The sequence below is a fragment of the Aquila chrysaetos genome, chromosome 3 (assembly GCF_900496995.4).
Source record: "Aquila chrysaetos chrysaetos chromosome 3, bAquChr1.4, whole genome shotgun sequence".
Taxonomy (NCBI): Eukaryota; Metazoa; Chordata; class Aves; order Accipitriformes; family Accipitridae; genus Aquila; species Aquila chrysaetos.
In genome coordinates this window covers 2,630,541-2,647,331 of record NC_044006.1, presented here as the reverse complement: position 1 = coordinate 2,647,331, position 16,791 = coordinate 2,630,541, and the positions used below count along the sequence as shown (strand labels likewise).

Below are 16,791 nucleotides of genomic sequence, written 5' to 3'. Positions count from 1 at the left end.
ATCATCTGGTACAACCAGGGGGCTGCTGTGCCTGAAGCAAACTGTTTATTCTGCCAAGCCTCTTTCACTGCCTTGTCCAAATGACTGGCAGGCTTTTTAAAATCCACGCACTGGTTCATCTAGATTCTTCTACTTCATCTTTCTGGAAAAAATAGCAGTGTGGAGGGAGGGATTTTACTTTTTCTTTTTCTCTTGCAAAATGGAACTGCTGTTCCATCAGCCAACCTCGCTATGGAAAATACTGTCAGTCCATCCACTTCGCTCCTAGAGAGCTCTCCAAAATCCAGCATGTGTTTTCTTAATTTAGGACTGATGCCTGGTAAGCCAGATAACTCATGGGACAGATAAAGGTCCCTTTCCAGTGCCATTCCTTGGCTCTGAGCCCACTTTGATGACATCAGCCTCAATTTTTAGCACGGTGATAAGGAGCTGGCACGGGGCACGAAGAGCTTCGGTAACCAGCCTTTATCTGTCAGGATGCGGCTGATGTCTAACCTTAAGAAAATCAATATTGTTAAAGGACTCTGAAGGGACAGTGTCCTCATAACTGAGGGCACTTGAGATTTCTGAGCTTGATTTTATACATCAGAAAGAAAAATGTTGTCTAACGTTAGAAATAAGAAAAAGGGAGGTGTGAAGATTTAATGCCAGGAAGGGTCAGGCCCTCAGTCACCATCTCGCTCCTTTTCATCAGCCATTAAATATGTCGCCAAAATACCAAGAAATCACCAGAAACAAACAAACGCAGTGAATAGAAGAAGTGCAAAGAAAAATAAATGTGTATTTCATCTCATGAAGGTTAAATCTCTGGTATTTTTACTGAATTTTACTGAAATTTACTGAATGCAAATTTTCCATTCTGATGCTTTGAGGCTTAAATTAATGATTGTGATTATTTAATTTTCCTCCATTTCCCTTCCGATTGCAACCGTCGCTGTTGTTTTTAATAGCACACATATACAGTTTTGCAGCTGCCACAGTCATTCATGTGAAGGTACACGCTGTATCACGCTCAACGCTTCGGTGTAAAAGTCTGGGCTATGTTGCTCTTCTGCAGTGCTAATGTAAAACCATCTGTGACTGTGTCGTTCAGCTTCTAGCTATTCCCTTAGAAAACTACAGGTCATTCCCTTGGCATCTGTCCCTATAAAATGTACATTGCACAAAGTCATGATTGAAATGTACAGAGGAAATCACACATTCACCAAAAAAAAAAAAAAAAAAAATTCCAATTGCTATTTTACAAGAGAAAGTGTGTACCGTTCAATACATACAAAATGTTTTAAAATTGTACATAAGTACCAAAGGCATTATGAGAGATTCTTTGGAGATGAAACGAAAGTGCAAAAAAGCCAAGGCAACAGAGCAAATTAAAGGAAGCAAAGCAGCAGCTGTCTTTCCTTTCCAAAGGACAACCAAACTTTCATGCTCAACTGAGCCCCAGATTTTTACGAGCGGGAGGCGAGGGCGTGCAGCACCTGCACTCGCGCCAAGAAAGAACGGCCTGTCCCAGTGTGAAATTCACCTCTTAGCTCACCGTCAGGACAAATGCGTGAACCATTTTTAGCCTAGTTAAGGCCTAATGAGCCAGATGCTGTTATAAACCGCGAGAGCTTCAAGGTATCTCAGGGAAATGGCAATATACTCCAGCAACGGATGTACCCTTTGCTTAGAAACATACTTGGGACTGAAGTGGCTCTTACAGCTCATAACTTTAGACCTAGAGATGAATTTCAGGCCAATGCAAAAATCTGATTGCTATTTTTTCAATGGCACCCAGCAGTATTTAACTGGAAAAGTTAGCTCTTCATGCCTTTATTTAGATTAAACACTAAAGGGTAAGTTCTACCCAATATAGATCCTATATGTGTGAAAATATGGGCAAAATTAAATCCTAGAGGATGATTCATTTGATGAGGTTGGTGAAATCCCTGTATAGGGGCAACTGGAGTCTGTGGGCTGACCTGCTTGGAGAATCGGATTTATTGATTATAACTTTGTCATTTCTTTCGTAACTCTAAGATCAAAAAATGGGCGTTTGATGACTCTTTTCTTAAATGTCTCTTAACTAGGGGCTTTTTTAAGTACATAGGCAAAGGCAAGAGCAGGACGCAGAGGGCAGCAGGCTCCTCTGCCCAGGCAGTAGCCCATACTGGGGCGATGCCAGGTTTGTGGGAGACCGTGGCACTGCCCATCAGCCAGCACCGCTGCCGTCACAGTCACCCTGTCACAGCACGTAACGCCTTTGCCCTTGGCTCTCCGATGGCGTAGGACAACTGTTTGGCCACACGTCCCAGGAATGGGCTTTTTGGTTTGGACTTGGAATACATTTTTTTGTTTGCTTGAAAGGAAGCCAAAGAAATTCTCATTTAAAGCAACTGCATCACTCTGCTGCATGGCCTGTGCTGCCTTCAGAAGTGGGATTTCTCCTTGGGATGGCAGTTACACATCAATCCCCTTTGCGAATCTTCCTTTTTGATAGAAATACATTATTTAAATAGTCTTTTGTTTTGGTTTTACCCACTCTCCCACCTCCAAAAAAAGAACATTTTTTTCCCCTGTGCATCTCAGATGCAGCTTTATCTGTTTTAATGTGTGTGCCTGTGTTTGTATACACATGCACATACAGCAATAAGTATATGCATGTACGCAAACAACATGCATATGATTTTGCAGCCAAAGTTGTGTTGTCCTTTTATCTTGCAGGTTATGACAAAGATAAACTGTGAACTTCATTCAATCTGTACAGAATTTACAGTTCCGATGAATAGCAATGAAGAATATATAGAAATAGAGTAGTAAAGTATTTTCGGGCTGTGTGTGTTTGGTTTGTTCAGGTAATTTTTAAGTAACATTGCAGAGGCAATCTCTTATTTTAGCTTCCTGGTAAAATCTGTTTAAAGAAGCATTCAAATGCAGTGTATTTCTTAACAAAACAGGATCTTCATTTTTCTCTTTTCCCAGTTCAGTCACATCCCAGTCTAGGCAGGTAACACTTCGTTTGGTGTCTGTTCAATGCACATACGCTTATTACATGTAGTGATACCTCTCAGCATTTGGCATGTAATGTGCAATCTGTGTGCAGTATATGTGGATAGTGTGCCAAAGTGACACTAAGCAAGATAAATTTCATAAATACGTCTATACTGGAGAAACAGGAATATAGTTTTAGTGTATGGAGCATTCCTGTATAAGAACAGTGGCACCCACCTATACGAATTACTGATAAAAGAATAAAACATTTATAAGAATAATTTATTGAATCTCCTAAAGCATTTGATATACCACACAGCAACTGCAACTATGGTTAAAATCTGCTCTTGATTTAAAATAACAAAATCTCTGTCATTTATCAGCTATATCTTGTTTTGCCTCAGTGTTCCTGAAAGTCTCATATTCTCTATCCCGTGTGTGAATTTTTTGAGAAAAAGTGAAGAAACTTCAAATTTTAGGGTTTGGGTTCGGGTGATGGGGAAGAGTAACCAACACAGAAGGGTCCGCAGCCTGCCTGCTGACAAAAGCACGGTGTATCTTCAGCTCCGGGGAAGATGCTGGACCAGTGTGAATAACCAGGCAGGATAGAAAAGACCTGTCACCAGCTTTGATGACTTCTCCTCGGGTCATCAGCAAGGCTGAACATGGTGTCTACAGAGATGCTAAAGGACTGAGCCTTCTATATCAACATCTGTAATAAATCCCTTTCATGAGCATCACTGCATATGTGAAACACTGGGTCATGGCCACTGTGTTGGTCAGGTTCAAGAGATTACCGTGAAACGCTGCTTCTACTTCTAATGGGAGGTGCCTATGGCATGCTAAAATAAGGAGGTATTTTCTCATCTTGGCTTGCAAGGCTTGTGCCGACCTTTTCTTGTGTGGAGTGGGAAGGAGAGAGCATCTCCCCAGGTCCACAGTCATCAGCATCAAATGGAGCTGAAATTCCAGGGGAGGCTTCACCAGCAGCATGACATTCAGCCTTGGTTTTGGGCCAGAACCATCCAAACTGGAGATTTTGGCATGGCTTCTACCTGAAACCATTAACCCTGCCCTAAAATTATAGGCATAGCTGCAGGTGAAATCTAGCCTGAGCTTGGGCACTGAGTTTTGGAAAACTTTGCAGTCAGCTCAAGTTTCTCAGGACTAGACAAAGAGATGCTGCTTGAACAATTCCTCTGCGGCTGTATTTACAGGAATTAGGGGAGGGCAAGATGCTTCCAGGTTCCCTGGCAGCTTTGGAAATAGCACAGCTTGGACCAGCTGCTTCCCGTTTCTCCCCATTACCGAGCTGGAGCCTGGCATGTAAAACCACATGTGTTGACCGCTGAAGGGGACTGGGGTCTTGAAAGCAGCTCTTGCTTCAGGGAGCAAAAGCATCAACGCTGTTAGAGTCTGTAAGCTCTTTTCTGAGATGTTCAGCTTGACAAGAAAATCTGAACTGAACCCTCATCCCTGTTTCACTGCAATCAGCTAAAGCCAAGGGGACAAACCCTTACAGGGTGCTGTACAGAGGGGCAAAACAGCCTCCATCCCTGCGCTGAAAGGCTCCGGCAGTACAAACCAGGGATGTGTTGAGGCCACAGTGGCTCAATGAGGAAGCAAATAAATTGCCAATAAAAAGGAAAACTGTCATGCTAACAAAACATGAAGGCTCCCTGATGCATCTAGTGATGCCAGGCCAAAAGGAAGTCTCAGAGCAGAGTTCTCGCATTACATCTTCACTTGTACATAGTCTGGACAAGGAAAGTGAGGGTGTGGGAGCAGGTCAAACTAGAGTATGGCAGCAGCGTGAAGAGACACAAGAGACTGCAAACACCAGCAAGGTGGGCAAACCTTGAAGTCCTCATGACAGTCTGGTATTACAGCAGGGAGAACTGTGGCAAAACGTTTATGGACATATGAAGGTAGCTCAGCACCTCTCCGTAAAGAGATTAAGAGATGCTTCCACAAGGAATGGATATGGCACAGCTGCAGGGTCCCCGGGACCCCTCAAGGGCTGTAGCAGGGTGGATGAAATTTCCAAAGAGGGGTTTCCAAAGTTTGGGAGTCACATTCCCCCCTGCCCCTCGGGCTGGGCTGCGGGCACAAACGCACATGCACACCAGAGCTGGATGCAGGCGAGAGAACCCTATGGGAATTAAAACAGATATATGGCAATTCCCACACATGTGGGTTCAAATGGCATCTCCTAAATGAAGACCCAGCCTCCATCCTTGGCACTGCCTGCCTTGATCTGCCTGCTCCTCCAAACCCTCAGAAAGGGGTATCTGGGATGCTCTTCTCCAGGGGCATCTGGATGGAAAGGAGGTTGTTACACACAGCCAACACAACTTGTATTTTTTCCTCCCCACGTATATGTTTCAAGGAACCACAGGTACAAACTTCATTTTTTTACCCCTTAGTTAAAGTGGAGTTTGTGCATGCTGTATCAGAGGGATGGAGCAATGATCAGTCACAGCATGAAAGACACTTGGTATATCAGTGTTACCTACAGAAGCACCGCAGCACCCTACGTGATGGGTCACTGGGAGGATGGCCTCTCCCCAAAATGATGCTTTTGGCAATGTTACCTTGTCAGGTACTACAGCAATCTGGGAGTGCAGATACAGCTGGAGCATATTGCTGTCTACTCATCTCAGGCTGCATGCAGTAGTAGGCAAAATTGAGAGTACAGTCAGTGAGATAGTCCGGAAAGCACATTCATACGTTAAAAAGGACCCGGCTGCTCCTCCTGCAGCAGCCGCTCCTTGCTGCTACCTAAATTATAAGCGTGATTAATACTGTATCAAAACGTGTGTAATCCCCCTCCCTCTAGACACTAATATAAGGCAAGCAGTATTGTGTCACTGGGGCATCAAACACTAAGACGTACTAAAGAAGATTCCTACGCATTATTATTATTATCCTTATCATTAAAAAAAACCCCTATTGTTATTGTTAAAAAAACCAACGAACCCACACCCGTGCTCTAAGCAGATTTTGCTCTGTGACGCAGAAAAGTCGGGGTGTTGGTGTGCTAAAAGCAAGAGTTTGCTTTTACACCGCCGAGCAGCAGTGACCCACGCGGGGCTCGGAGCGGGCTGCTGCCCTCACCCCTGTGCCACGGCCCTCCGCATCGCGGCCTCAATGTTACTTGCAGGTGAAGGAGCTTTTGTATCGCATTTCCTTGTTTTTGGTTCACGAAAAGGAAGCTGATGAAAACAGAAGATGCTGACCCGTGATGGAGAGCGGGCGAGAGAGGATGCGGGCATGTAGGCGTGGGTCGGAGGACCACAGGGGTGTTGGGAAGAAAGGGATGGAGACTCAGGGCTCGCTCAACCTGAGGGTTCACACGAGCGTGGATGGAGAAACAGAAATCCTTAGCCTGCTCCTGGGCTTTTTAACATTCCTAATAAAACACTCACTGCTAAGGGTCTTTATATGGGATAACTCTTGGGCAAATTCCTTAGGAATTTCAGTTTCTCTTTTAATACTTACATTTTGTTTTTAGCAATAATGTTGCTGTGACCACAGTGGTCTGAGGATATAAGGGGAATGAGGTTTGCAGTAGCTCCCCATTAACAAAAAAAAGAGTAAGTGTGTTTTTCTTTTCTCTTGGGTAACTGTTAGGAAGGGGAGCATTTGTATCTGAGGTGATGCTCTGGCTTCTCAGGTAGATTATACAAACTTGTTTTAAAAATTCACGTAATTTAAAGTCTTAAAAATCAATTAAAAATGTAAAAATATACCTATTTACCTGTAAATAGCAATGACCCTGTAGAATTTTTTTGGATCTATTAAGCAGCATTTGAAACAAAATACATTTTTAGAAAATCTGATCACATAATCTGTCTAAAGAAATATAATGGCTTTCTGAGCTGGACAAGAGGTTTGTTTTCAGTGAGTTCCTTGACATTTTTGTTTTAAAAATTATTAATACGAAAATGAGTCAACAAGGAAATTCACATACAAAATCTGCACTTGAGTAACATTAAAGTCCCTTCCCAAATATTGGGAAATTCGACTTATGGCTAGTGCTCTGTTCCTATATTTTGGGGTCACATTATGAAAGGCCACCTGCACAGAGATTGCAACATCTCCAGCCACGTCTCCTGTTCGAAGACATGAACTCCTCAGACAATTTGAACTCACGCTTGGACCCGAAGCTCCCAAAAACTGACTGTGGCTTCAGGTCCCAGTCTCGGGGATTGCTCCATCCTGCAGGTGGGGCCATTTGCAGTATTTCTCTCCAAACCTAGACCCAGATTCTGGAGGAAAAAAAAAAAAAAAAAAAAAAAAAAAAAAGTCCAAAAGTTTCCCGGAGACCAGATCTCAGGCTCTGGTCCAAGTCCATGGCTTCACATTCAGCACAGATGCACCTCGAAACCAGGCTCTGTGCACACAACCGCGCGTGGGCACAGGCACCCCCAGAGCAGTTCGAGATGGCCTGCCAGAAATTTGGCTTTCACATCTTCTTCAGCTCTCCTTGGCCTCCTCTGTCCACTCTTGGCATTGTCTAAAACTTGTTTCTGTCCTCCAAAAACTACAGAACCAGACTTGGGAGGAACAGGGGAGCAAAGACCAGCCCAAGAGAGGCTCAGCAGAGGGACAAAGTTTGCCTGTCCATCCTTTTAAAGGACTTTATCATTGGGACTGCCTTACTAGCCAAACAAAACTGATTTATTTTCTTGTATCTAGTGGTTAAGACTACTTGCGGGAGATTACCACCAGGAGTGTGTGATACAGGCATGGTGGAATTGAGGGATTGGAAGTGAAGACTTTGCAGGGAGTATTGGACTATGATTTAGGACAGGAATGAAATTATTTTTGTCAATAAGCAACGAGCAGGCTCTGTTATCATTTATGCAGGCATAAATCATTTCATGGAAATAAGCATATTTGGAGTTAATTATGGGGTACGTTAACCCAAAAATCCGTGTCTTTTTGCCTGGATGAATGAGAAGTGATGATTTATGGCATGGTTGTGGATGGAGGCATGTGTCAGAATTTCTTTGAAATGATGCCAGAGATAAAGGTGGAATATTTCTTACACATTCCAAAAAAAATTCTGTGTGAAATTCGTAGCAGCAAGATACAATCTGTGCTGCATGTATATAAAACCAGTTTTCTGTATCCAGTGATTGTGGGACAATTTCAACACCTTGTAAATCTATGAGTCAGAAGATCTTTAAAAAACTCTGGTGTAGTAACTTGAAGAGGGAAAACACAATTCTTCCTATGCAGCCTCTAAAGGAGGTAAAGACTGCCAGATTTCAGCCTGTGGAAAACTCAGAGGACACAGTGGAACTGCATCTCCTTGGGATACTCCTCAGGAAAGCAGAAAGTATCTGTTTTCAAGGGTGTAACATCATCTGGGCAGGAGAAAGGGATTTTGCAAAAAGAACTAGGAAATGGACATTCAAAATAGAGCCAACAGGGCTTCAAAATTAAGACATGATGAAAATTACATCCCACAAAAATTGTGCCTTGAAGTCCTGTTGACTTTGCCTCCCATATTAAGACCAGTCATGTACCTGTGCTGCAATAGGACCCCATGACATCATCCTCATCCTCATCTGGAGTTCCTACCTTTATAACATACCCTTCTGTGCCAAATTTCTAGCAGGCCTCGAAAAGTAATTGCAAACAAATAAGATAATAAATCTTCGTTATCTCTGACTTGGACAAAATTTGCAGTGAGCAGCTGGCTGGAGCAATGTTGAATTTTGCTTTGCCCAATGCAATTTCCATTCCTGTGGTCACTAGAAAACACATGCCACCAAGTCTGATTTGGAACCTGCTGACATTTCTTGCTCTACCAGAAGGCACCTCATTTTGCAACACATCAAGGGCAAATCTGCACAATTTGCAGCCATTTTGCATTCAAAGATTTCTCTGTACAGAAGCCAAGGGCATCACTGGGTTCATGTTGCACAAAGAAATCTGGAGCCAAAAGGAGTTTGGGAGCACAAGTGGAGAGGGAAAAATTGCAGGAGGTACCAAAAAAATGGATCAAATGGGAAAGAAATGAACTAGCATGACTGGAAGCCTGGGTTCCCTTTAAGAAAAAAATTTTCCCCTCCTGAATGGTGAAAAAATGGCAGGAAAAATTGTGCAGAGCCTTTCCCCACTCCTCAATCCCATGTGAAGACATGCGTGTTGGTCCTGAGCCCTAGCAAAAGGATGGTTTTATTTCCTGTCTGCCAGCTGTCAGACTGCACCCACATCCTTCCTAAGGCCAAAATAGCCCTGGGTCTCCCCTGGTTACTGCCTCTGGTCAAGCAATTAAGAGGAGAGAAAAAGGCTGTGATTCTCCCTTCATCCCAAGCAAGTCAACGTTCAACCTCTCCAAAGGCCACACAGAAATCAAGTTGTCACTTAAATATCCTTAACAGGCTCTTGATATGACACAGGGAAATTGTGGAGAGACGGGGTTTGCAGTCACAGACACAGCCCCAGCAGAAAACACACACGGGATTTGGGCTGTAGATGCATGGGAGGGTTCAGAGGCACAATGCCGGCCTTGGTGTCCCAGCCCTGGAGATGGATCCCAAACACAATTTCTCCTGATCCACCCCCTTGCAAAAAAACCCCACCAACCTATCCATGTAAAGGATCACTTTGTGACTTCGGTTTGGTCCCAAAAGAAACTCTGAGCATCACTTTTCCCCTCGCCTTCCCCCAGCTGAATGCGCTGCTGAGGTTCCCGGTAACAACACAACGATCTTTCCAAGAGAAAGTACTTTAACAACAACAAAACGGGGCAGACTTGGATTGGCACAACTTGCGGGCAAGCACAGGTAAGAGGCTTCTGAAAGACCATGAAGAAATGAAGAAGCACCTCTTAACTCAGCTTGAGGGATCCAAACAAAACCAAAGGATATCCCGAGAACATGGGTGTGAGATTCTTGGCAGGGCAGAAGAAGAAAGGGAAGATTTTCACAGGGCATAGTGTGTGCAAAAGTGTTCAGGCACAATGCAAACTGTAAGAAAAGTGCCCGCTCTGACCAACAGGGCTTCAAAAGGATGGAGCACAGCACTTAACTCGCAGCAACGCGGGGACCACGGCATCTTGCATATCCACCCTCTCCCTTTGGCCCGGTGGCTGTGCCTCCACAACAGCACTGTTGGCCACAAGAATGGCTTCACATGGTGGCAGCCCTCCAGAGGGGTTGCCTTTGGTTTGCCTCTGCTTCCAAAGCACCTCCAGGTCCGTTGTCAATGGGAGGAGAGATAATTAAATATAATACATGGTTTAAAACATAAAATTACAGCCCCATAGTCTCTTGTCCTCCTCCTCTAATTTCTCTGCCCTCTGGGTGGTCTCTCTTCTTGCACTCAAGCTCATATTTCTGAGTTTTTCAACTACCTAAGATGGGATAATTTCCAAACCATTATGGTTCAGAGCAGTATCCAAACCTGTCCCACTTTGAGGCCATGTCTTCCGTTCATTCAAATATTCCAGCCACCATCCCTCTCCTCCAGGGGCCTACGCAACATCTCCATGTATTATATTGGAATTATGCCACCTTCCTGACGGTTAATGAGGAACCACAGAGTAACAACCCCCCCAGTAATTACACGTGACCTGACATCTAAGCCAGAAACAGACGCGTGTTCATTCCATGACTCCAAAATACCTAAAGGTGTAATCACCAGTGCCATGATGTGGCAATTCCCACCCAACCCTTGTCAGCTGTCTGTTCCTGTGACCTCCAAAAGCCCCAGCCGGGTGATTTATTCCTGCCCTGCACTTCTGAAGGTTCCCAAGAAATGCAAATTGCCTACCCTGCACCATGAAATAATTTCACCTAATGATCTTAGAAAGAGACTATGAAAGAAATCTGGACTTCACGGCTCCAGTTCGCTCACCACCGTGACCTCTTCCACAAACGCAGGCTCCAACCTGCTCGTTCCCCCCCCCAGTGTAAGCTGCAAGAAAGTATCTGCCAGCTAAGGATGTCCTAGAAGGAGGAAAACCTTAGCTGTCGATCTCCTTGAGAAGTTCAACGCGTGGACAGCTGGAGCGGGCAGCTGCCAGCACTCGGACGTGGCTCGGCGGCTGCAAGAAGGCTTCACTGCCTGGGGGCTGACCAGCCCATGTCACTGAAGGGTCCCTCGCCCGTGGCCGACCTGGGAGGAGGACCGCAGGGCGTGCAGAGGTCAGAATCGGTGTCTGATTCCCCTTCTGCAATGTAGGGTCTGATTTTGGCCACGGCTGCATAGCAACCGTTGTTAAGGATGTCCAAATTCTCTTTGGACTGGGAGATGCTAAAGCCGCTGAAAGAGCGCTCCAGTTCCTCGTGGTCTACCGAGGGGATGGAGATGGACGTGTCGCTGTCTCTCATGGCACTCTCGTGGTGTTTGGTTGTAATGTCTTCGTTCCTCAGGTACTCTGCGCTCGCCCTGTGCCCACCACTGTACGCTGACAAGGAGCGCTCGTGGGAGGGCGGAGGTGGGATGCGGACCAGCGAGCCGGGGTCTCCGACGGGCGAGGAGCCATGGCTTTGCCGCTGGTAGACCTGCTGCTGGCATGATGTCGAGGGCGGGCACGTGTTGGTCGGGGCTGGCGGGGCGGAGAAGTTCTTCTGACCCATGGAGCTGGTGGACCTGATGATCTTGATGATGCAGCCGTTCTTGTCAATGTGCTCCCTGCTGTCTTCAGGGCTGTGGTAGGGAGGTGCTGGGTCTGGTTCTTTGGACCCAAAATAAGCCTCCGTCTCTGTTGGTGGGATGCCCATCCGCTGCATGTAAATGTTCACCAGGAAGTCCAGCTTCTTCTCCATTGACTGAACCTGCAAAACACCACAATTCCAGTGCTACATGCTGCACGCAGGTTGAAGCACGTTAACATCCTGAGTACAAGCAACTTCCAACCCATCTAGGCACAAGTGTGGGGCTGGGCTTCATAGATGACCTCTACCTACACCAAACTGAAACTTTTACTAAATATTTAATTGTCCTGTTCTGAAGTATTTAATTCTCCACCCTGTTTACAGGGTTTTTCTTAAGCTCCCATAATCTTTTTGATGGGCACCAAATTCCAGGAAAGCTGGAGCACGCTCGCACCCTTTCAGCTCCTTACTGCATTTGGCATTTGCCTGGGCTCAGACGGCCATGGGGATTTCTGAGCCTTATTCTCTAGGAAGATTTTCATCTTCTGCAAGGCCAGCAGCTACAGCGGCCAGGCTCGTGGACTCATTTGGAACATGTCTAGTATGGTGGCAAAGAAACCAATGTGCCATTTTCAAACATAACGTAGACTTTTGGTAAACTCACTAAAAAAGAAAAACTGTATGTCACAGACTCCAAAGTGCCTGTTTTGAAAGTAGTACTTGGGCTTCTAAGACATTTAGTGCCCTTTCATAACATCCCCCTTGTTTCTTTTTCAAAATATTCTTAGCTCGTACTTTTTTTTCTAAACGGTAGTGTCCCACTGGGGAAAAAGGCGGCAAGAAAAAAACAACCCAATGCATGCAACACCTTCTGATAATAGCCCCCTCCTGACTCAATATACCTGTTTTTCAACTTTTCCAAGCCTGCCCATCATGCTGGGGTCTTCAGGCAGCTCCCCCTCCGCTGGCCCTTTGGTCCGATCCTTGTCGGTCATGGAGGATCCTCTCCCAACGATCTGGTCAACTCTACCGGGATCAGAAAATCCCCCCGCCCCCGGAAAAGGACCTGGAGTCAGTTGGAGGCAGCAGGCGGGGAGGGCTCTGCTTGTCGCGCCTCCGTGGGACAAAGCAACAGCCTCTCTCCCAACTAACACTCCAAATTACTCACATACACGCAGTGGCACTGAAGTGTTAATTCAGATGCAGAATTCAGAGCAGTATTAGCAGAGTTTGAAATTATCCATTTCTGTTTATACAGATAAAACCTGGCACATTATGCACAGTAAATTTACCCACTGCAAAGAATTTCTTTAACTGGCTTTCTTCCAAGTCAATTACCTTCTTATTTGTACTGAGAAATTATTATTTTGGGGAAGATCAAGTTTTCTGTCTAGCATATGTCAAAGGGATTTTTTTTCAGTCTTTGCAGCCATTTCCTCTCCTCAATGCAAATGTAAGTGTGTAATTCTCATGTCCATGAAAATGAGCCTCTTGCCCTAAGATCCAGACAAACAGGTGTAGTGCTAAGTGTTTTAGTGGAATTGCATCAAGGCTAAATTTGGTCATAACTCACCAAACGTTACCAAATTGTCTTCATCTCAATGCTACTGCAATTCACACCTGTATCATTAGACGTTTTCTATTAGCAGGGCTCCAAGCCGGTAACAGCAGAGGACACTCCTGCCAAATCAGCAGCTAAAGCTACCGGGCATGTTGTTTGGCACTAACTTCTTTACACACGTTACATTTGCAACTCCTTGTTCCCAGTATAGAAACACCTGGGCTGATATACAGCTCTGTATGCAGAGGAAGAAGGAGGGCAGAGCCAGTCTGAAAGCTGCAAGGCAATTTTATTTGAGGCATCAAATATAAATTTTCTAGAGAGTAAACACCGGAGCTTCTTGATCCCTCGAAAGTCAGGGGAGCAACTCAGTTTTGGAATAGCTTTTTAATGGCAGCCCAGTTTACAACCTAATTCTACGCCAGGCAAACTTTACTCTTGCATAATGCACCAAACGTAAGGGTGGCGGGGGAAAAGAAGGGTTAATTAATCTGACTGAAACCAAGTTGAGGTATCTTGAGCAGAAAACTCAAAATGCTTCTTACGCAGTTCTGCCGTGTGGGCCATGGGTCCATGCACCAGGAGGAGGAAAAGGAAGGAGCTGAACGCAGACAGACAGGGGAAAATGAACAAACAAAAACCAAGGAAAGGAATGAGACGTGAGGCTGTTTCCAACACAAGAGCCATCTGTTTTCTTTACATTTGACAGGGACTTAATACGTATGTTGGCTGTTGACATTACGGGACAGATATCAGTTGGTACGGACCAGCGTGACTCCCTTGGCTTATATTAGACCAACAGCAGTTTACGGCACCAGAAGATCTGGCTCAGAGAGATTAAGTGGATGAGCACATCACACTAAAGACAGAAAATATAAGCCAACAATTATATTAGAGTTTATCTTTGATCCCAGAAGATACTTCATTTGGGCAGGGATGCGACAGAATACCGTTCTGTTCAAAAAGTCGTATCTGATCCTTTGCTTAGCAATATAAGCATAGGAATACAAGGAGCACCAAGTGCTATAATTACAAGTGTGAGGAATATGCATGCCTTATTTCTCTCTTGTAATGGGAAAAGGAAATCATTGACATGTAAAGGAACTCCCCACAAGGGATGCAATTACTGACATGACATACAGCACAAGAAATCCTATGACAATGTTGGTACCATGTAAGCAAAGAGGTATTAAATTGGATACCTCGGCTACCTCGGTTTGGAATCACAAGTCAAGGCGTAGTACAGCCACTGAACGAACTCCTCTCCTGTATGCACAAGCAAGTAGACTAGTAAAACAATGAACATGCGGTTAAAGAGGCCCAAAGTCTAAACGCTACTGAATATTGTGGAAGGCCAAGAACCATCAGGGCGCTCTGTCCTCGTGTACCATCTAGCACAGCACTAACACTGAAATGTGTCCACTAATGGAAATGAGATGTCCTTCAACAGCTGCTGAGCAGAGCAGGGAGGCAGAACAGACTGTAACACAGGGGAAAACTGAACATCGCCATGCTACGGTGTATTGTAATAGCAGAGATAGTCTTGTGCAACCCTATTTCTAATCTTGCAGAAATTGAGGAAGGACTTCTGCTCTCTTCCATGTCTTTAAAAGAAGAGCTATGCAGTAAGTGAACCTCACATGACCCATGTGAAGCACAGAAGGCCAGCTGGCACTTCACAGATGGAGTGATCACTAGTATCATATAGAAGAGCGCTGACTTCTTCCATCACCTTCAGGCTGGACACAACTTGCCTGTAGACCTGCTGTGATTTAAAAGCAGGACTGAAGCCCTTCACAGAGCTCACCCACAAAGCATTCAGAAGCCCTTGCCCATATACCATTGACACCAGAGCCCAGGAGAATTCCTGCTTGATTCATTCCTTTCATGTCTATACTTTAACATAGTCCTGACTCCTGAGGTGGTCATCTTCCACAGCTCTGAGAAGCCAGAGAGCCAGATCTCACCTTGGAGGCAGGGTCTGCACCGAGGACGGTGTAGTGGGCAGCTGTGGGCCACTGACTTCAGTGCAGAGAGAGGAGAAGAAGAAGAACCAAGTCCTTCTCTCTTGATGGGAGAAACCAGGCTTGAGGTCTCCCACCCCTTTGCTTCCCATGGCAGAAGTTACAACCAGAGGAGAGTGCTCCTGCCCTCAGCAAAGCACAGAGATTTCACTTGTGCCTTATCTGATACAAGAGAAGAGAGGAACTTCCTCGTGAGCTCCCAACCACCTGTACCTAGCTGAGCAACGCAAAGAACAGGAGGTCCTTTTAGCCATTACAAAAGAGTTTGAGGTTTTGTCCAAACTGGGCAGCAAAGCTCAAAAGATGAAGAAGAAAGAACATATTCCACCTTTGCAAGCAGAGGGGGATATAGTGTATGTTCCTACTGCGTGACAAAGGACCACGAATCTTCTGAGATGCCAAACCCCACTTCTGCACCACATCCCGTGGGGAGCCTTGTGTCTTCCCAATGCTTATTTTGGCTGTGTCAGATACACATGTGCAGAGGGAAGAATTCAGCCGGGCTTTGGAAGAGTCAGCCCCGTGTTTTTCCCTTCTGTGGCAGAAGAGGATTCAGAGATTTCTAACGCTGCGTGACAAACTGTGCCATCTGCTGTCCTTGATAGGCTCTGCTGGATCTTAGTTTGGGAGGGAGAGAGAAAGGGGGGGTGCTCTTTAAAGTGAACTTTGATATCTTTCCTTCTTTCTAATGATACAAAAAAAATGTAAAGTCTTGCATCAGCCACAGTGCAGGTTTTCTCATGCTTCATTATGCTTCATGCTAACAGTGCATGCAAAGAGGTGTAATATGTCACCCTCGGGCCAGAAGCAGACATCAAAAGGTCAAACGGCTCAAATGAGATAAAAATGAAGTGTTTGGGAATATATATTCAATTCTTTTCTTTTTTTCTTTATCTCTTATAATTTTTTGTACACAATCCAGGCATTGAAGCCAAACCCCCTTCATCCATGTCACAGGACTGGCTACTTACCTCCTCATTTGGCAATAAAGTTTGCTCTAGACATATTTTGACCAGTATCTGTTGTCTAAAAATTACAGCTGAGGTTGCACCTATTCTATGTTAAGTCGGCTGATCAAGGGAATTTAATCCAAATTGTCTGTGTGTACAGCATGGAGCAAACACCTTCAGCCAAATCACAGCTGTGGACATCCCCTAGTATCCAGCCACCTTTGCTGGGAGCTACTTGCAGAAACCTTTTGGCTGAACTGAGCCCTTGTCACCAGAGCACCACAATGCAATCCACGGGGTCGAGGTAGCTCATGGGACGTCACTCGGTTTTGTTCCTCTGGGCAGCATTTGGCTAAAACAGGGATGTGTAGGCTCAAAAGGAGAGGCTGGTGCAGCCCATGGGGACCCCACAGCACATGTCCCCACGGCATGGACCCATGCGGTGCTGAGATGATAAAAGCCACAGCAGCAGCAGAGCCTGACCCAGAGTTTTTGGATTTGGGCTTGGGGCGCTCAGAGCTCTGATTCCCATCCATTGGGCACCTTGAGCACCTCACAAGTCCCACCGGTGTCTGTGGGAGGATGCAGCTGCCGAAAATTAAGCACAGCAAAAGCCTTTTAATGGATGGGAACAGAGGTTTCGGCAGCCTTCTGTACTATGCTGC

At 45.3% G+C, this 16,791-nt stretch overlaps 1 protein-coding gene across 13 annotated transcripts in view; it reads right to left on the bottom strand.

The window, feature by feature from the left end:
- Nucleotides 1–761: 761 nt before the first annotated feature.
- Nucleotides 762–16,791, bottom strand: part of KCNQ2 (potassium voltage-gated channel subfamily Q member 2) — a 78,285-nt gene continuing 62,255 nt past the window's right edge. For all 13 annotated transcript variants that reach the window (XM_030009246.1, XM_030009253.1, XM_030009248.1 and 10 more), the window contains 2 exons: nt 12,494–12,617; nt 762–11,771 (listed from right to left, as the gene is read on the bottom strand). In XM_030009246.1, coding sequence (XP_029865106.1) covers nt 11,052–11,771; nt 12,494–12,617 — 844 coding nt within the window. In that variant the 3' untranslated portion in view covers nt 762–11,051. The remainder of the gene's footprint in view (nt 11,772–12,493; nt 12,618–16,791) is intronic.